The sequence below is a fragment of the Lonchura striata genome, chromosome 24 (assembly GCF_050655825.1).
Source record: "Lonchura striata isolate lonStrDom1 chromosome 24, ASM5065582v1, whole genome shotgun sequence".
Taxonomy (NCBI): domain Eukaryota; kingdom Metazoa; phylum Chordata; class Aves; order Passeriformes; family Estrildidae; genus Lonchura; species Lonchura striata.
The window spans coordinates 1,073,346-1,093,698 of NC_140726.1; the positions used below are offsets into that span (position 1 = coordinate 1,073,346).

The 20,353-nt window shown below is 45.3% G+C and overlaps 1 protein-coding gene across 15 annotated transcripts in view; it reads left to right on the plus strand.

Annotated features, from left to right (window-relative positions):
• The window catches only part of ARHGAP32 (Rho GTPase activating protein 32), a 236,312-nt gene that overhangs the window by 97,909 nt on the left and 118,050 nt on the right, over positions 1 to 20,353 (plus strand). For 8 of the 15 annotated variants that reach the window (XM_085560069.1, XM_085560071.1, XM_085560072.1 and 5 more), the window contains 3 exons: positions 8,556 to 8,647; positions 9,706 to 9,747; positions 10,257 to 10,341. In XM_085560069.1, the coding sequence (XP_085416195.1) occupies positions 8,556 to 8,647; positions 9,706 to 9,747; positions 10,257 to 10,341 (219 nt within the window). Of the gene's footprint in view, positions 1 to 1,554; positions 5,025 to 8,555; positions 8,648 to 9,705; positions 9,748 to 10,256; positions 10,342 to 20,353 lie in introns of those variants that run through there. The other 7 variants (XM_085560079.1, XM_085560081.1, XM_085560070.1 and 4 more) reach the window with 3 other exon arrangements.

Consider the following 20,353-nt stretch of genomic DNA (forward strand, 5'->3'; position numbering starts at 1 on the left):
GGGGCTCCAGCCTTGGAGCATCTCCATGGTCATTATTCAGCTTCCCAGCTCTTGCAGCATCAAGAGTCCTGTTATGACCTCCAGGTCATTTCTGGAGAGCAGTGTCACCTCCTGTTTTCCAGCTGTGTCACCTTTCCTGGAAGGCATCAGGAGTGAGGAGTCCTGCCCTGTTTGTGGAGCCTGGTGTGTGATCCCAGGCTGAGCTTTCCCCTCCCCTTGGGCAGAGTTAATGACTGCTTTGTTGGTCAGAAGTTTATGGACACTCCATGGTATAAAGTGCGTGCTAGAGGCAGACACATTCCTCATATTGCTGTGTTGTCACAGGGCTTTGGGCAGGGAGTGCAGTGGATCCCAGTTTTGTGCTCATGCCTTGGACACATCTCTTTTCTATAAACAAAAGCTGAGCCCGGTTTGGTTTAACAGTTTAACACAGAAATATGAATTCCTGTTAATTGTCCCGCCTCAGATGCTGGGGTTGAATGTCAGGCTGCTGCTTTTTCCACCTTCCCCATCTTGCTGCTGCTGCACTGGGACAACTCCTGAGTTGCTAAATCCAATTTCTATCTTTAACATAACATCACATTGTTATTTGCATAATCACTGGCTGTGGCCAGGGGACTTACCAGAGTGGGATTTGCTTGTTTGAGCCTGAATCTATCTCTGTTGTGTCTTATGTGATGAGAAATTGCTTTCTACAATAAAATCCAAAGCTCCAATTGTGCTTTTGTATCCAAGCCATAATTAGGATCCCCTCCTCCCTCTGTGCATCAAACAGTAGCTGGGATCTTTGGGGTCTTTTTTTTACCAACAAGAAACTGGAATCAGATGTATTGTTCTTGTTGGATGTTCTATTTTCTGTGGCTTTTCTCTGTAATTTATTTTTTAGGCTGTACAGAAGCAGGACTCTTAACACTGTCTGCCTTTCCCACGCATACTCTATGTGGGATTTTTGTTCTTAAAAGAAAGTACATTCCTGAGCCACTCTGCCTTTGTGTGGGGCTGTGTACTGTACCCTGCAGCTCCTGGGCCCGGGGCTTTGGGAATGGTAATCAGGCTTCACTATGGGAATGTCAGATCCAGACTTAGGGCTGTCAGGGAGTTATCATGCTAATCCTGCCTTCAGTTGCTGACCATTCACTTGTGATTGGTTGCATCCCTTTTAGCCCTAAAACTGTGGATTCTGTGATGGAAAACACAAGTGTGAGACTGTTCTGCTGAAAATCCCCAGCACTCCTTGGGTGCACTGGATTCACATGCAGAGAATCAGTGAAAATCTGTGTGTCTCTTTCAGGCTCACTTGGGAAATGTTGCCATGGCACAAACTCACGCTGCTGTGCAGAGGTGAATTTTGATCACAGTGACAGTGGCAGTGCCAAAGGAGGTGCTCAGAGCTGCCAAGCTGCTTGTTCCGTGTCTTGGATTCCACTTCAGTGGTTTTACTTGGGAGCTGGAGAAGGTTTCACCTGCATATCTGTGAGCTGCAGATCTTCATTTGAAAACACAGTAAACAGTTAAGAATTTAGGCTGATCCTTTAAACTACAGTAAGTGGATGCCCTGGACTAACTCCTCTGTGATGCTAAGTCTCTTAAATGAGAGGTGTGTCTCCGAATTTGCCAGCTCATGGCAATGCTTTAAAGTATTGGGGCTTTTTGTTTTGCTTTTACTTATTTCCCTCCTTTCCCCCACCTCCCCCCCCCCCGCCAACCCCTGCCATGGAGATGCTGGGAGTAGAAAATCACATTCTGTGTGGTCCTTTAAAAAAAGAGACAAATTCCCTTTTATACGTGCCATGAACTAAGTACTGGAGAAGCTTGGAATTGAAAACCTGAAAAATGGAATTAAAAGTTCTAAACTCACAAAATGATGCACATTCAAGTATCTTTATTGAATGCAGACTTCTTAGATATGGGATTAAGAATGTGCATTGCCAGTGTTCAAAGTTTCCTTACTGTAAGCACTTGTCATTTTTTCATTCCTTTTCTCTATCCCATTATCTCAGTTGCCATGAGATTTTAAAGGTATTTCTGGCTGGATGAGTGTTTCTGCACATTCCACAATCCCCAAACTGAGAGTTAGATAAAAGGTCAGTACTACTTCCAATTACTTAGGTCATCCTGGCCTTGAGCTCTGCACCTAAAGCCCCCCTCCAGCCAGAAAGGATATTTGCACTAAAGAAGCAGCTAAGTGATGACTTCAACTGAAAAAACACCAAAACCATAAAATTTAAACGGTTCCAGTGTTTCTCACTCTGGAAAACATCCTTGTTCTGGGTGTTACTGAATGTGCCTGTGCTGCACTCTGCTGATGAGAACATGAACAACACAGGATTAATCTTTAAAATCACAGAATCACAGGATGGTTTGTGTTGGAATTGAACTTAAAGCCCATCAAGTTCCATCCCCTCCCCTGGGCAGGGACACCTTCCACTACCCCAGGTTGCTCCAAGCCCTGTCCAGCCTGGCCTTGGACAGTTCCAGGGACAGGGAGACCACAACCTCCCATGTCAATTAAGAAATACAGAATTGGAGTGGGATATTTATTTTTAACTTCTTTGGTAAAGCTGCTGTAGTCTGACAAGCACATATTTTTGTTTAAGATGGCATTGTCAGACCTGGGTTGCTTTTTTATTTTAAGTATGTACAAATATCTTAGGCAGCTCTGAAAAATGTAGCTGCAATGTGCTAACGTGACAGAGCCATGCTGTGTGAAAATGCTGAAGAAATTAATTCTGTTCCACTAAATGATTTCATAAAATAATTAATTTACATGAAGAATTCGGCAAATATTTGCATTTCCATTATATTGCCCCTGTACCGCTGACATTTTGGGGTGAATATTGTCCATTCCCATGTATTTCTGCCATTCAGAACAGTGACCCGGTTGTAGCCTTGCTGTGCTCAGTGCATCTTAATCCTTTTAGGGATAAATGCTGTGGAACTTGGACCTTTCCTTCAGAATTAGTTGGAGCAGCTCAAACATGGTGACTTGCAGTTTACTGGAGCATTTCCCTTTCCTTCTTTGATTTATTTATTGTGGAGAATCAAGGTGGTTGTCACAACATCTGAAGGAGGAGCAGGGAGAACTTTGTTTCCCTGGAGTATGTTAAGGGCTGCATGGTCAGAGCTGAGATGGCCAAAATTCTTCCTTCATTGTACTTCAGGTGAGTTCCTGGGCAGTAATCCCTGAGAGCAGGTGTTGAGGGAGCCATCGCCTTCCACCTCACAGGGAGCAAGGAGTTTTGTGGGTCACTTTCTTTTCAGTGCTGCAGAGCAAACTCTCTGATGGAGTAGATGGTAAGCCAGCTCTGTGTAGTGAGCTGGTACCCAAAATTTGGAGTAGCTATTGATGTCCTTGTACATGAGCACCCACTTCAGCCCTCTTCATTCTTCCTCGTGCCAAGTGAAGAAATTTCTGCTCCCTACAGAGTAATGACTTCTCCTCAAACAACATTTCTGTTCCCTGCTGTTCTCCCACAAAGAAGTAAAACTGAAGCAAAGCTTTAGAGTTTTTGAGAGCTCTAAAGGGGGTTTAGGTTTTTTTTCCTCTCGTAATTTTTCCTTCCAAGAAGATCGAGGGGAAATGAAGATGATGTAAAGGAAAGACTGTCATGGAAACCAAGCAGCATTTGGAACCAGCTCTGCTGTTTTTAGAAACAAGGCTATGTGCTGACAGAATCCAGAGCAATCTGGTCCCTCCAAACTGGATTTGTTGAGAGACTGACAGTGGAAAATGAATATATGTTAGTGTCTGTCTAATAGTTATTCTTGCCTTGTGATAACCTTGGATTAAATTCTGGCCTTCAGAAATCTCAGCTGGATTCAGCCACTTGCCGAGGTGTAGCTGTGATGCCTCCTCAGGGGTCTTTCTGTAGTCCTGCGGAAAACCAACTATGGGATTACTTGTGGGATTCCAGGGTTTCTTGTGCATCTCAGAGTAAGTAAGAAGCAGCAGGAGGAGGGCTGTGGGTTCTGCACTGGTTCAATATTCTCCCCTGTTGAGGATGCCAAGGTGGAAACTTCATCACATTGTGTTCACTGGACTGTTCTGTTGAGTTTTACACATATTTCAGATTGTGTTATGTCTCTGCATATGAGGGAGACAGGTTGACATGTTTTCTGATAAATGCAAGGAGACTTTTTAGGACAAAATCCTTTCATATTATGCTGTGGAATCGTTAGATATCAATTATTTATGACTAAGGTTTTGTGTGCTAGAGAGCACAAAGCTGAAGTTTTCTAAATCATGTCTATAAATATAAATACTAGAAATTTCAAATGTTTAAAGCTAAACAGCCTGATTTGTGAGAGCTCTCAGATTCCGCTCTTGGATTCCACTCTCAGATTCCCAGGGAGATTAGGAGCAGCACTTGAACATGTCCAGGGAAGGGAAACAGACCTGGGGAAGGGGCTGGAACCCCAGGAGCAGCTGGAAAGGGGCTGAGCCTGGAGCAAAGGAGGCTCAGGGGGACCTTGTGGCTCTGCACAGCTCCTGCCAGGAGGAGACAGATGGGGGAGGTCGGGCTCTGCTCCAGGGAACAGGGACAGGAGGAGAGGGAGCTGCCTTAAGTTGTTCTAGGGGAGGTTTAGATTGGATATCAGGGAAAATTTCTTCCTGGAAAGGGCTGTCCAGCCCTGACCCAGCTGCCAGGGCAGGGCTGGAGTCTCTGTCCCTGGAAGTGTTCAGAAAGCGTGTGGGTGTGGAGCCTTAGGACACAGTTTAGTGGTGAGCACAGTGGTGGCAGCGAGTGATGGTCTTGATCATGAAGGCCCTTCCCACCCATAACAACAGTGATGCTGTGATCCATGGGAGGGTTGGACAGCAGGCAGGCGTTCTTCCTCCTCCCTAGAGGAAGGGTTTACTGAGATCTCCCTGCCTGGCAATCCCTGCAGGTATCTGTGACAAAATACTGACTTTCTGCAATACTGTCTCAACTACTACTCATACAAGTCAAGCTTTTGGAAGGAGAATTTCTTGGTTTAGGGCAAGCTGGTGAAGTGGTGTCGCTCCAAAGCCTTCCCTGCAGGTAAGCGACTGAGATTCCTGAATAATCAATTCTCTGAGTTCTGCCTTGAGCTATAATTTGTTTACCAAGTTTTGGACCGGAGCAGATTGATGTAGCAGTGACATTCAGCTGTGAAAATGGGACTAAACAATTTGCATAAACAGATTTGCTCTGCAATTACCAGGTTTCCACAGCACAGCGATGCATAGAAAATAGGGAAGTGAGAAGCCATGATGATGCCAGATAGCTAATTTTCAGATGTAAATAATCCAGCTGTTTCGGAATGATTTTTAAAATTAAATTACTGTGACACAAAGCACAAAAGATGACAAATTTCATTTGGAGGGTTTTTTTTGTGTTTTGAGGGGAGAGTGACCTGCATGCTGCATGCCAAGTTGTGCATCAAAAGAGATGCAAAATAGTGTATGCATTCTGCTTTATGTAGCTGTGTATCTTTGGTTTGAATGGAAAGGAGTTATGGTTATTTAGGAGTAATGCAATTTCTAAAATTAGCAGTAAGTTTCTTTTTTGGTATCTGTGTCTTCACCAAGGTTTTTTCTCATGTTGGTACCTCTTAATAAGGATCTGAGCTTGCACAAGTTCTGTGCCCTTACCTTTCTGTGCTTTTGCCTCAACTGTGAGCCTTGGAGAGATTGTTGTTCTGCAGCAGTCCATGGAGCTCAGATCTAATTGGGAAAGCCCTTGGAGTTAATTACTGCATTGCATCTCATTGTGGTCCAGTTAACTGTATGCAGAAAGTGGGAGACGCAAAAAATCCAGCTCAATTTGGACTTTACTGCTCTGGGAAGGAGAGGATAATACAACTTTTCCAAGAGAGGTGCTGGCATTTTGGGTTCCTGGAGGTGTGAGTTTTGCCTACGCTGCTTTGAGTCAGATCTAGGGAGGTCTCTGCCCACTGCTGCAAACTGGCTTGAAGCCCACATTTTCTGTCAGATTGTTTATCCATTTTTATATCCCACCAGCTCCTACTGCTGATGGAGAAGAAAAATTACTTTTCTTCCTACAGAAATTCTGTTCCTTAGGAAATTAAGCAAGCACATCCAGCTTGGCCTAAAAGCAGCTTATTGGAATGGCACATTTATTCTTGTAATTAGCTTTTTTCTTATGTAAAAGACCTGTAAGGTTTATTAAATTGGTGATCCTCTTAATGCTAAAATTGACAATGAGACTCTCAAGTGTCCTATTACATCCTGTAATAGTGATTGTGTGCTCAGTAAGTCAGTCAGCCCAGAGTAGATTTATTTAAGTGTATAAATATTGTTCCTGTTTTCCTCTGGTGAGTGGCTATGCCTGTTGTGCAGAGCCATAGGACAGTGGGGTCAGAGCACTGGCTGTGGTCAGGGCTGTGGAAGTTGCAGCTGGGAGAGAGAGAGACCTGGATTCAGATTTATTCAGTGGTGCTAAAGGGTGGAACTCACTCAGAGTAGATTTTCCAAGGGCAGTGCTGGAAGCACCAGGAGCTGGATGGCTGCAGCTGCAGCTGTTGGGGTTCATCTCCTCAGAGCCAGGCTCAGCCTGGAGCCCTGTGTCCAGGGGCTCCTGGGGAGCAGGGCAGTGTCCAGGGGAGTGGGTGCTCCTGCAGCCTGTTTGGCTTTGCCCAAAGGAGGCCCCAGGATGATCAGAGGGATGGAGCAGCTCTGCTGTGAGGAGAAGCTGAGAGAATTGTTCAGCCTGGAGAAGAGAAACTTCAGGGTGACCTCAGTGTGGCCTTCCAGAGCCTGAAGGGGCTGAGAACGAAGATGGAGAGAGACTGTAGAAAAAAAGGACCTGGAGCAACAGGACAGGGGTATGGATTCAAACTGACAGAGAATAGTTAGATGGGATGTTAGGAAGAAATTCTTCCCTGTGAGGGTGGGCAGGCCCTGGCACAGGGTGCCTGAGAATCTGTGCCTGCCCTTGGATCCCTGGAGGTGTCCAAGGCCAGGCTGGATGGGGCTTGGAGCAGCCTGGGATAGTGGAAGGTGTCCCTGCCCAGAGGAGGGGGTGGGACTGGATGATCTGTAAGGTTCCTTCCACCCCGAACCATTCCAGGACTCTCCTCCTGTTGTCCAAAGCAGGGGAGTGCACCCCAAGTACCAGAGTGTCCCTGGTGACCACAGCAGGGCCCTCACATGGATAATGTGGTTGTAGCCTCGCCCCTGTACCTGTCTGGGGTTCAGTGGTATGAATCCCTCTCTTTCTTTGGCACTGGTCTGGTTGATGGAAACAAGCAGGAGAATGGCACTGACTGGCTCACTGCAGCTCTTGGTGACATGGGGAAGCTCAGGTAACCTGTGTCAGGGTCAAGTGGGAGCTCCAGGGAGGGGTGACAGAGATTGTCCTGTAGCTCATCCCATACATGGGCTGCTAGCTTGGGTAGTGGTGGTCCAACTATAAAGTTTCGGGGATGGAGACCATATTTCTGTATTTCTTCATATTTCATACTTCAGAATGCAGCTGTGTTCTGTTATCAGTCACACCTCTGGATCAGATCCAGCTCTGCTCAGAGATCTTCTGCTGGACCAGCTTAGAACCATTGGGACTAACGTAACATCAGGGCAATCATCTGTTTGCTCCTGTCATTAGAAAAGGGATTTGATAGAATACTTTTTGGTTCCAGGCCTGTAAGAGAAGTAACACTGAAGTGCCTTTCTTCCTCTTGGTTCAGCATTCCCTCTTTGGGACATGGTTCATGTTTTTAGTGCATTGTATAAAGCAGAAAAAGCTCACTCATCTGATGTCATCACCCACATTACTCTGGACAGCATCAGTTATTTTTCTCCTCCTCCTCTGTGAAATCTGTGCTGGTGTTGCTGTTTGATCACTGCTTTCTCCATTAAAGCCTCACTGAATCCCCTCATTCCTCTGGATCACAGTGGGAGAAACCCATGGAGCTGAGCGTTTGTGTTTCTTGTGCTGGAGAATTCAACCCCAGCAGAGCTCATGGCTTAGGCAAAGGCAACTAGAGGAAGGAGGGGATGGGAAAGTATGACAGAACAGAAAGGAGGGTGTTTGGAGTTCTGGCCTCACTGAAGTAAATGAATTTTAGTAATTAAGGAATTGTAATATCCTCAAACGAATATCTTCAAATATCTATTTTAGCAGTTCACCTCCCACATAGAAGCAGCTCTGTCATTAACTTGTTTTCCACTGTGTGAGCAATCCAGCTTTTTGCAGTGCCTCTGCCTGAGTCTAAACGCACAGATGTCTGGAAAATCAGGTACTTACTGAGGAGTCCAACTACGGAATTTAGGAATACCTGTTTCGCTCCCACCTCTGAAAATCTCCGCTTTAGAAAGCAGAAGTAGCAATGAATTAAATACTGAATATCACAGTTACCTAAGGGTTAGCAAGGCTTGGGGCAGGAAGGGATTGTCACCTCCCTGGTCCCCATCCCAAGGGCCAGTCTTTCCTGGTCAAAAGGCAGAATTCAACTTAAGCACACCTGAGGTTTGTAGCCCCCTGCAGAACAGAGGGGCTGCTTGCAGCCGTGTTTAACTCCCATGTTTAACTCCATGTTTAACTCCTGCTTTTCCTGTCTCCTCCCTGCAGGCCCGAGGTGCCGACATTCCGGACATCCCGGGGGAGCTGCCGCTCCGCTCCTGCGGCAGCACAGCCAGCATGAAAGTGAAGAATGTGAAAAAGTAAGAGCAGACTTCTGTGATTTTCCTGTCTTTCTTGGGCTTCCAGTTTTGCTGTGCTGAGTTTTTGCTCGTGCTGCAGTGCAGGGCATTCAGCAACAATGTGTGATGGTGTATCTTCAGCAGAGCAACCAAAATCCATGTTTGAGCTAATGGAGCCTAAAACTGGGCATGAGAGGGTTTGCTGGCTTACTCTGCTCTTTCTGGCCATAGAAACAAAGCTAGGTAGGATTTCAACCTCACTGTTGCAGTGTTTTTAATTTTCTTTAGTGATTCTTCCTGAAATATATTAATTAAAAAAAAAACACAGTACAGCATATTATAACAGAACAATTATTATAGTAGAACAAAAATCTCAAAAGAAGCCCAGGCAATGTGTAAATGAGATCATTTTCCCTGTCTCCTTATGCTCTGGAAATCTAAACCAGGACAAGTGGGTGGCCTATATGTATTTTTTATCTGATTTTTTTTTTCTCTTTTCTTTTTGCATTTTGCCCTCTGTAACTTAATTTAATGGATTTTTCACAGTTTTCCCTTCTAAGGGATATTTTTTCTTCCCTGATCTCCCAGTTTGGTTTTTTTTTCCCCTGTGGGCTCATGCTGCATTTCTGTCTCTGCCTGTCTCCCAGAGACTGTAACCCAAGTCATTATGTGTGCAGCAATGGGGATCAGAAATAATCAATATTACTTTGCTAAAAATGCTGACTTGAGGAGCAGAACTCCCCGAGATTGATGGATCTGTGCCTTCAGCTCACCCCTCTAGTGCTCTGCTGAGAGGGAAATGGCTCTTTGTTCCAGTGCTGAGCAGCCAGATGCTGCATCTCACTTCCCACTTGTATTCCCGTGGGAAGAGGGAGCTAGATAATGACAATCTCATTGGCTTACCACCAGGAATATCTATAGGAGTCTATAATAGCTTCAGCAGAAGCAAGAGCGTGTTGCAGAGCCAGAGGAGCTCTCCGGCAGCCACCAGTGTGGCGGGAGACACTTGGGAATAATTATGCCTGACTTTTGAATTTGCAAAAGGCAAAGGATAAATAGAGTTTGTTCTGCACCCTCAGATACATCCCCCCGGGACTGATGGGCTGTGATGCCTTTCACAGGTAAAGTTCTGCTTTCCTCGTGTCTCGTGTAAGGCTGTGGATGTGCATTTGTGAGGTGCAGCTGCTTGTCCCTGCTCCATGTCCATCCTGAGGGATGTGGTGCTGCTGGAATGTCACTCAGCTCTCTAGGATGCACTGGGATGTGGTGCTGCTGGAATGTCACCCAGCTCTGTAGGGATGCACTGGGATGTGGTGCTGCTGGAATGTCACTCAGCTCTCTAGGATGCACTGGGATGTGGTGCTGCTGGAATGTCACCCTGCTCTGTAGGGATGCACTGGGATGTGGTGCTGCTGGAATGTCACACAGCTCTGTAGGGATGCAGTGGAAAAGCCACTTAGCATTTCAGCTTTCCTTTCTCACTTGGTTCCCTTTCCCACCGTTTTGATGCATCACATCAACAAATCCCTATGTTCCCTTGGCTTTAGGATGAGAAAGTTGTTGTATTGTATCAGTACCTGTTGTTTATCTGTGTTGAGTGTTCTCATGGTGTGCTCTTGGTGTGCTCCAGGTTATCCTTTACAAAGGGGCACTTCCCGAAGATGGCTGAGTGTGCACATTTCCACTATGAAAACGTGGACTTTGGCAACATACAGGTGAGTCTTGGATTTCTCTTACACATAAAACACTTTGTGCTTCCTGCTAGCTGACCCGGTGGGGACACGTAGAGGGACCTCCACTGAGGCTTATTTAGTTAGTTGCTAAATGTTTAGTGGTAAGAAGTTAAAGCTGTAGAGACTTTATTTCTTCTATGTGCTGGGGCAGAATCTGCACTCAGTCATGTGGAGCTCTCCTTTGAGCTTGGAGATGGTTTTATTTTCACTGGATTTAGCTGATGTCACTGTTTTAAAACTGTATCAAACATTCAGTCTTGAGTCATCTGTAATCGCTGTGTGTGTATTTTTGGTTTGAGTGTGTTTGTGATTAAAAAATTGTGTGAATGTATTTATGTAAATATAAATAAATCAAATTTACCCTTTCCCTTAGCTCTGCATTGTGCATTGCAGCAGCTGTGTCATCAAAATACCAGAAACTGCTTGTCAGCCCGAGCTGCGTTTCTGGAAGTTTGCAGGCTTTGCTCCTCTGTGATCCCTCCCTCAGGAATACCGGCATAGCATTTTCCAGGGAGGGCTGAGACCCAGGAGTTTCTCACAAATATGACACATTTTGTTCTGCTCTTATAGGAGCAAGAATGCCTCCAGCATCTGCCAGCCTTGTAGCCAAAAAGAGGTTACAACCTTTTCATTTGTGAAACATTTCCTGTAGTACCGAGTGAATTATTTACAGCCTTCCATGCTGCCGTGCTTGACACTTTTGTAAGCAGAATTATGCGGCTGTGTTTTTTTCCCTGTCTCTGTAAAATTCTGTCTGGGAAGGAGCTTGGGTCCTGTTCAGGGCTGGGATCTGCTGTTGCTCACTTGGTGGCTCTGGGAGCGTTGGTTCTGGGGTGTGGGCTCTGCAGACACAGCCCCCCATGCAAATGCAACCTGTCACTTGAATGCTGCGAAATGTGATCAAGAACAAAGCAAAGCAGGCCAAACTTAATAACAAAGGAAAAGCTTTATTACACTACTACTACTATAAAAGAAAAAAAGGAAGAGAAAAAAACACACACAAAATTCAAAATGAAAACCTTTCAAAACATTCCTCCTCCCACCACCCAACTCCAACAAGCCACAGCGAGACACATTTGGACCCTTAATCAAGTCTTCACCCTTCCACATAATCAACACTGAGTCCATCAGGGGAGAGAGGAGTCTCCCTTGCACCATAGACCCCCAGGAAACACAGCTCTTGTGTTTCCATGTCACACGTGGCACCGCCCAGACACACTGGCTAGCGTGACACTCTCTTCTCCATGTCACAGTGCTCTCACCACCGTGCATGGACAGAGACTGCTTATAGGGCTCCTTTAAGGATGCTCTGCCAAGGACCAACAGGAACAACAGTCCAGTGTCTCATTTTGGGACTACAGTCCCCCCCATTTCCCTGGGGCCTGGGGTCCAAAAACAGAGATCGCCTTCTCTTCTCTGAAGACGGAGGGCATCCTCACACCCTCCTCCGCTGACCTCTGTTCATTCCTGAACTGGTAGTTGCTGAAGGAGTTTCTTGGCTCACCATTGCATCCCCCTAAAATGCAGTCTCTCTTGGAGGAAGGATTGGTTCACTCTATGTCTAACAAGAAGAGTCCAGCCAAAAGCCACTCCATCATCTCCCCCCAACCTTCTTTCCCTAACAACTGAGGTCCTCGGCTGTCTCTCTTTCCTTCAAATTGAGGAGGAGTAATATTTCACAAAGCTTTCATTTCACAGGAAAGGGTTAAAATTCCCGGACTCCCCAGATGGCTGAAATCTCGGCCCAGGACTCTGTCTCCCACGCTGGGCATCTTCCCCCTCCTCCTCCTTCTCCTCTGCTGGCAAACTCCTGGGTGTCTGCAGGCTCTCTATGTCTTTCCCTCTAGATTGGGGTGGAACAAAGACATCTCAGACGTTCTCCACCCTTCCGTCCGCAGGAACTGGCCCAGCTCGGTTTCAGACCCTTCACCCCCTGGCCTACCTCTGCAGGCCACATGGCTTCCCCTTCCCCACCCAGCTCATGGCTGGGCAGGGGAGGTTTGCACTCTCCAATGACCAGAACCAAAGAGAGCGAGTTCTCCTGGGAGTTCTGCTTTTTACCCCTCTGTGTTCTCAGGGGCGTGTCCACCTTCAATTGGTCACCCCAAGTGTCAGTATCCAAACCTGACCCCTGACTGGATTGACCTCTTCCTTCTGAAAAAATTCTTTTTCCGTGTCAAACCACGACAACTGGGCACGAAGTAGAATGCAAAGAGCTCAGTTCCCATGGAGGCCCCTGGGAAATGGGCAAGCAGGAGCAGAACTCACTCTGCTGTAAACTGTTTATTGTAATTTTCTGTATGTAGGAACAGTGTGGCTGATCCATGTCCCTACTTTCTGTCTCCTAGTAATTTGCTAATTTGGCACAACTAATTTTTCAGTATTTCTGGAGAGAAGTCTTGTGTTGGAGCAGGTCTGTATCTGCACAGGTATGGTTTTTGAGTCCTCTGGTCCTCCGAGTTCTCCCTCCCATCATCCAGGGGTGTTCAGCAAAACGTGCAACTGGAGAGGGAGCACAAGCTGTGCATGGCACATTGTTTTGATGACCAATAATTAATTCTTTGTGGGCTGAAGCATTTCCTGTGATGTTTTCAGGATGGCAGGGCAGACCTGTGGGTTTCGTCTTTATCTTTGCAAGAGGCAGAAGTAAAATCAGGTGATGCATCATTTCCAGGTTTTCCTGAAGCACGTTCTGCTGGGAAGCTCCCACAAGCAGGCGTGGTTTAGCATTGCTTTTTGTCATGTCACTGCTGCTCCTGCAGCTTCCCCTGCTCTTGCTCAGTGGTCCCCTGGCACAACCAGACCAGAGGCTGTAACCAGAGGAGGTCTGCCTGAAAAACAGAGATTGTGGAAGGATCTAGCACAGGAAATAAAAATGGTGTTGGTTATTGAGCTGTTATTGGTTATCTCAGTCCTGAGCTGTTTTCTGTGTCTGTGCTGTGAAACCAGGAAGAAAACAGGGGCTGGTGGCAGCATGAGAAGAACTGTCATAAAATTGAGATGCTGTGTGTATTGAGGGCTCACTTCTCTGTTTCCACCACATCTGCCTCTGAAAAACCCTATATGTTTAGCTATTTGTGTACCTAAAGCAAAATTTGTGCCTCAGTAAGGTGACTCAGGCCTTCTGTGCCTGTAATTGCTTCCTTTTCCTAAGCAAGGTTTCTGATAAATCCCCACCGTGTCAAGACTTTTTTATATGGTGAAAAATCTCTTTGAGAACAAGAGCTTTGCTGCTGAAATGCGAAAAGATAAAGTATTGCAGCACTTCCTTAGAATAGCAGTATTAATGGTAAAATGAAAGCTGTTAATACAACAGCAGTATCAGTTGGGAGATGCAAAAATAGATTCACACAGGGCTCATGCATTTTAATTAAGTTGGAGGCTCCTTTGTGCTCCCAAGGTAGGGCAGAGAATAGCAGTGGGCTGGAGTGATGGGAAGTGACAGCTTGGCACCTAATAGAGAATTACTGAGTTGCATCTGAGGGGTGGTGGGTGTAAACTGCTTTCAAAATCTATTCACTGTTAGAAATTTGCATAGTAGAAATACAGCATTATCTATCCATGTCAGGAATTGTGTAATGCTGTCTATTAACAGCCTGGCCAAATTTCAGGTTGTTTTGTAACGTTTATGACACTTATAATATGGTCTTATGGTGCAGGAGGTATTAATAGCCTGACATTTCACCTGATGAGATAGTTTTAAATTAAATTGCTGAGAGGTATGAAAAGGGATTTGTTCTCTTCTAATCCTTGCACTGTGCTAGTGAGGCTGGGTGCATTTTGAGGGGCTTTTTCTCTTCAGAAATGTTCTTCCACGCTGCTTCCAACAGCAATACCTTACCAATACCTGTGGCTGGCCAGCCAGGCACATGTGGCATCCCAGGAAATTGCTGGTTGCCAGACAAAGGCAGTAGTGTCAAAGCTGTACCGACAGGTTAAGCCTCACAGATTGCATCAGTGCCCAAAATTGACTGGCATTTTGCTGAAATACCTTATGTTCATTATGTATTTATTTTAAGGGCTACATCTTTACTTTTTAATTTCTAATGAAAAGCCAGGTTCTGCCTCATAGACATGTTTTAGTCTGACATGGGATAAATATTCAGAACTGTGGTTCAACTTCTTCATGGTCCATCTCCCACAGAGATGCAATGTTTCTTCTCGATTTACCTTTTTCCTAATTTAGTTTCTTCTCGATTTACATAAAATACAAGGTATTTCCCCTTTAACTTTTTTGACCTGGTTATCACTCACTGAGCACATTGGTGGTAAGTCTACATAAAAATCTTTGTACAAATAGAAGGTCAAGTGGTTAAATTGCATTTGTGCAGAAGAGTCTGTTATTACACTGTGAAATGATAAAAATGCCAACTGTTCAACATCAGCACTTTGCATCTAGCAAGTACAAGCTTTGTTTTATGTCTGTTTGGTTTCTATCAGATTTATGAATAAATAACTGAGAAGAACTCATCAAAGCTCTGTGGGACATATTGAGGCAACTTCAAATTCCCCAAGTTTAAAAATGTGAGATAAAAAAATGGAGTCCTATATCCTTTTGCTTGCATTAAGAACTGACTCTTGACTGAGACAGAATTAAACTTCTTTTAAGGAGATATTAATGTAATTCAGTAGGTATATTCTAAAGAAAATCTACCAAGTCTCCAGGAGCATTTGGACAATGCTCCCAGGGATGCCCAGGGTGGGATTGTTGGGGTTGTCTATGCAGGGCCGGGGTTGGACTGGATGGTCCCTGTGCTCCCTCCCAACCCAGGATATTCTGTGGTTCTATTAAATATGGTTTTACTTTACTTAGTGCTAAATGCTATTAATACAAACAGGAGAAAGAGTGATTAGGAATTCCTTAAATATCTACTTCCTGCCAGGAATAAATACTCTGTTCTTCACTTGAAAGAATTAAGACATTATCCTCAGCTGAGTGGGTTTTGGTAATGGAATATGGAGAGCTGATCAGCTCCACACTTCTCAGATAATATTCTTTGCTCCCTCAAAAGCCATTTGCTCAAGGCAAGTGCTGTAATGCACATTTTATCACTTCAGCATCTTCCATTTGACACAGAATTATCCCTTCAAACAGCACAGTCTCTGTGTTTGCCTTGCTATATCTGACATCTAAAAATAAATCCCTGTGGGAGCATGACTGGGTTACAGATCCTCTCCTTATCAGTGCAGCTTTGGCAGGGCCATGGCAGGAATTGTGTTATCAGTGGTAAAGGAAGTATTTGAGGCAGAATCACTTCCGCCTGCACAGGCATCAGCTGCCAGGAATTCCTGTCAGGAATTGTGTCCTGTGGGAATGCCTCTGCACCGCTGCAGCCCGGCTGATGGGCTGCCTCCAGCAGCAGCTGGGCTTTGCCCCTGGAATTGGATCTTCCTGTCATGCCTTAGGAGTTAGAAACATTGCAAAGAGCAGCTCAGTCCTGTGCCTGTTGTCAGCAAAGCCTGCTGAGAAGATCCTTTTCGAGGTCATCTGCTTTTGGTTTGCCTTTTTTTCTTCTATATAATAATATTCCAGGGAAAGAGGAATGTGAGGGCAATGTGCTTGTAAAGGAGTTTCCCTAAGTTTTTTCCTAAGATGGACTGCAGAGGAAGCGAAACTGGTAAAGCCTCGCTAGATGCCCTTGGCTGGGGTTAGCTGGGATGGTTTCAGGTGCCACTGCTAAAAGGAGCCTTGTGGGTGAGCTGGGAACAACAGGGATGGGGATGCTCTGTGTCTGCTGGAGGTGGGACAGCCTAGCTTGGGTCTCTCCATCAGGAGTTTGATGCCAAGCCTGCTCAGTGCCTGCAGTGCAGGAGGGTTTGTTTGTCCCCAGCTCCTCTGTGGGTACTATGCTTTCAGTGCATGGCAGTCAGGAGTAGCATGAGTAGCTCCAGGCTGCAATGTCATTTATCCCACTTATTTTGTGAAGTGTTTAAGAAGGAAAAAGTATTGATTTTTAACGGCAAAACATAAAACAGCAGTTCCCATCGTCCCTCTAAAAGATGCAAGTTCTCAGTAAGAAGCATAAAAATTGGCCTGAATTTTGGTGTGTGCTGGGGCTTTGAAAGACAATTTTGCTTTGTTACGCTTTGTCTTTACGAATATTTGAGTGAGATATAGACCCAGATTAGGTGTGAAGAGTAGCTCCTTTTCAGTCCTTCATTTTTGGATGCTGTTAATCTCCTCCCAGAATTACCTGGCTGGATTCTGGTATGTTCTCCTTCTTTAAACCGAGGACTTCCCATTCCCTGTCTTCTCCATGTGATTTCTTTACTATTGCCTTCCAAAGTGGTGCTGGGGATGTTGCAAGGGCTGTTTTAAGGATGTGGGTATATAAAAACAACTGTTCAGAGTGTAGGTGGAACCTGCCTCTATTAACTTAATAATTCCAGCCACAACTCCCTCAAAATTGGCACAGCCTGCTGCCAAGATCAACAGATTTCAAAAATTTGGAGTCTCTGGGCCAAGGTTTCTGCTGTCAAAGGAGTTATGAAAATATTCAAGTAAGTTCATCTCAGTTTTTTGATTCTGCTGTTTCCTGGTCTTGCTTCCAGCTTGCCACAGGCTCCTCAGAAAAATTCTTCCCTGGAACAAGATCACACCTGTGGAAATTCCAGGTTCTCTGTTTTTTTCCCCTGGTGAAATGGGAAGAAGTCCAGTGTGGGTTCTGTCATGGAAGGATACTTTCAATCGTGGAGCTGTGACTCTGATCTGCAGGGCAGGAAGGAGATCGAGGCTGGTGTTCCTGTGTGGACTTACTGCTAAATCTTTCTGAAGGTGTTTTACACCCTTTGCTCTCTTTGACTGTTCTGAAGTCAACACTACATTTTTTTTTTACAAAGGAAAAGGCAGTTGGGATGGCATTGGAATGGTCTCTCAGCTCATGGAATGGCTTCTCACAGGGACTCCATATTTCCCTGGATTTATTTGTCTTGATGAGCTGTGTCTGATTCCATCTATGTTCCTTATTTCAAAAAGATGCTCATGAAGCTGTACCCATGGAAGTGTGGGCTACAGCCCACAAAGAAGTATTACAAGCAAATGAGATTTTTACCTGTTGGTTCAGTACAACAGGTGTTTTTGGGGCTTTTTTACCTTCTTTTTTATTTGGATGTTTTTATGAGTTTATAGGGAATAATCCATATCTCCACAGGAGAGCAGACCCATTTGGGACAGAAACAGAGACCTGCAGGAATCCAGTTTATTTTCCCTTCTCCAGCATTTACCACTGGAAATACAGCAAGCTGTAGGGTTTTTTGTTCATTGTGGCTATTTGATGGCATGAGTAAATCTTCAAATGGCTGTAATAAGCCCAGCTGTTATTTTGACATTGACCTCCTGCTGTTTGCCAGCCCCATAAATCATCTTTACCAACATGTTGCAGAAAAGTGTTAAAATTAGTTTAATTAGTAAGTGGAACACAGTTGTGTTGGAAAATTTTTCTTTCCTGCACTTTAATGACCTGAAAAAAAATCAGAAGGCTGTATTATATACATAATTAAAATAAGTTATAAACTTGAAAAGATTCTGTGGGCTTCAGAAAAGTAATGCCTGTTTTAGTAGTGCTTGAAGGGAGATGAAATCCCGTGTGTTCCTGTCTGTAGCCAGCCGTCCTGTTACCAGGAATGGTGTTAAAATGCAGTGTAATGCTGGGCTCAGGGATCTGCCAGCATGCCAGGCTGGAGTGATTTAATAACTGCCTTGTAGATCTGATCCCTGAGATTTACAGGAGCGGGGCTCTGTGTTTCCCCTCTCGTGGAGGTTCGTGGAGCCAGGGGATGTATGAGCTGTGAGACCAAACTTCTGTGGGAACATTGCTGTGCTGTGTTTAACCTGCAGCTGCCTACAGAAAGGGCAGTTTGTTCAGGCCCTGTTCAGGTGCCAGAGTTTGGAGGGCTGATGACAGAAGTGGCAGCTCGGGGGCAGCAAGGCAGGGAGGGGGTGTTAAATGTTCATTCATTAGCTCAGCCCGCCCTGGGGTGGGTGCCCTGCCCTGCCCTGCTCTAGGAATGTGTTTATTGGTACCCTGCTGCAGGAGCAGGCTGGGACACCTGACACAGGGAGGGATGGATGGGGATGTGGGGAGAAATTCCTCCCTGGGAGGGTGGGCAGGCCCTGGCACAGGTGCCCAGAGCAGCTGTGGCTGCCCCTGGATCCCTGGCAGTGCCCAAGGCCAGGCTGGACAGGGCTGGAGCAGCCTGGGACAGTGGGAGGTGTCCCTGCCATGGCTGAGCTTTTGGGTTGGATGTCCCTTTCAAGCCAGACCATTCTGGGATTTTGTAATTCTGTCTCTGGAATTTAACCGGATTCTGCAACGTATGTTGACTCTCTTGGCTTTGACATCCTTGTGCTTAAGGTTTGAGCACACCACACGTGCTCCACGTCTGCCTTCAGGTGTGCTCTGTGTCCTGAACCTTGTGACCATTTCCTCTTGGTGCTTCCATGATCCGGTTTGGTTTCCAGGTAATTTCCAGTCTTGGAACATCAGCACTACTTCACTCAGGGCTGCTGTGTTACAGTGTGGCATCTCAGGGTTGTTCTCTCAGTGTAAAAATTAGGGAGGAGCTGTTGGAGTGCTCAGGACTCTCCTGTCACTGTCCTGGCCCGTGCCCAGCTGTCTGTGGGGAGGGGGAAGAACTTGAACTCCTGGTGTTTGGATGCTCCATGTGGAAGTGTTTGCTGTCCTGTGCCAGGGCTCTGGATGTGCAGCTGCACAGGAGGCACAGAGGCTGTTTTTAGATCTGCTGAACTGAGACCACACTTTTGTTTAACTTGAAAAACAGAGATTTGGGCAGAAGACCTCCTGTGAACATAAACATTCCCGAGGGGCTGGATTCAGGCGGATTTCTCTTTTTCAGAGGAGGAACAGGCACGCAGTCCCCCAACACGGACTGCTGGATAGGCAGTTGGAGAAATCTGGGAGGCATTTGGAGAAATCTGTGGGCTTTGATGGGTTTGGGATTGTATCCCTTGCTGTGGGGTGTGAGCAGAAAGTGGAGGCTCCTGCTTCCCTGTCCTGCAGGCAAGGCACTGACCCTCGGCTCTCCCAGAGCATCCAGAGCAGAGAGCTCTTTGGTCTTGACTCAGAATTCCAGAGCTATCAATTACTGGCTTGTCATTCTAGCCATTTTCTCAGCAGAACCTGCACACTCAGGCTGCTGTTTTCCTGACAAAGAAGCATCAAAGGGAAAGGGAATGCTTCCATTTCACGTGGATGTGTGGCTGTGGGCTTTGAAAAGCAAATACTTACATGGAGAAGCGTGAGATTTTCTCACTGCCTCTTCCAGACCCCTCCCCTGAAGTTTAACGTCTTTTATCTCTTAAAACTAAGTGAACAAACTTTGATTCTACTCACTGATTCTTGCTTCCACCTGACCAGATGAGTAAAAGAAATATTAATAAAAATTTACTCTGGGACATTCCCTACCACCATCCTGAATTTCTTCCTTTCAAACAGTTAATTTCCCAGAAGGAGCTTTTATGAGAAGCTTGTTTAGATCTGTAGAGAGATGTTTCAAGCTCCATCAGATGATTTTTGGAGGCTCAGGGCATGGTTTGGGAGTTGCAGTCAGAATTGACAACTCTGACTGCAGAAAGCTTTTGGCAACATCACACTCAGAATTATGTAAGTAATAATTTAAGGGGAAGATAGTTCCTTAATAGGCACCCACAAATCCAATATTATATGAGTTGAAAATAAAAATACATAGTGCCATACACGTTATATATGTTCAGAATCCTTGAACAGGCCTTAAAATCCATTCTGTTCTATTGGAAAACTGATAAAACTTATAAATATGGTTGTAAAAACAAACTGAATAGAAAAATGCACTTCTTGGGGAAGTGGCATTGCCTGGTCCTGCCAGTTTATGTTTTGATCTCAATCGAAATTTTTCTGATTTACCTTGCAGTGGAGCTGTGTAATTCCTCTGTGTGGTGTTTTAAGTCTGAATCTAACTTATTGCAAATATGACATGTCAAAACTTTCAGCCATTA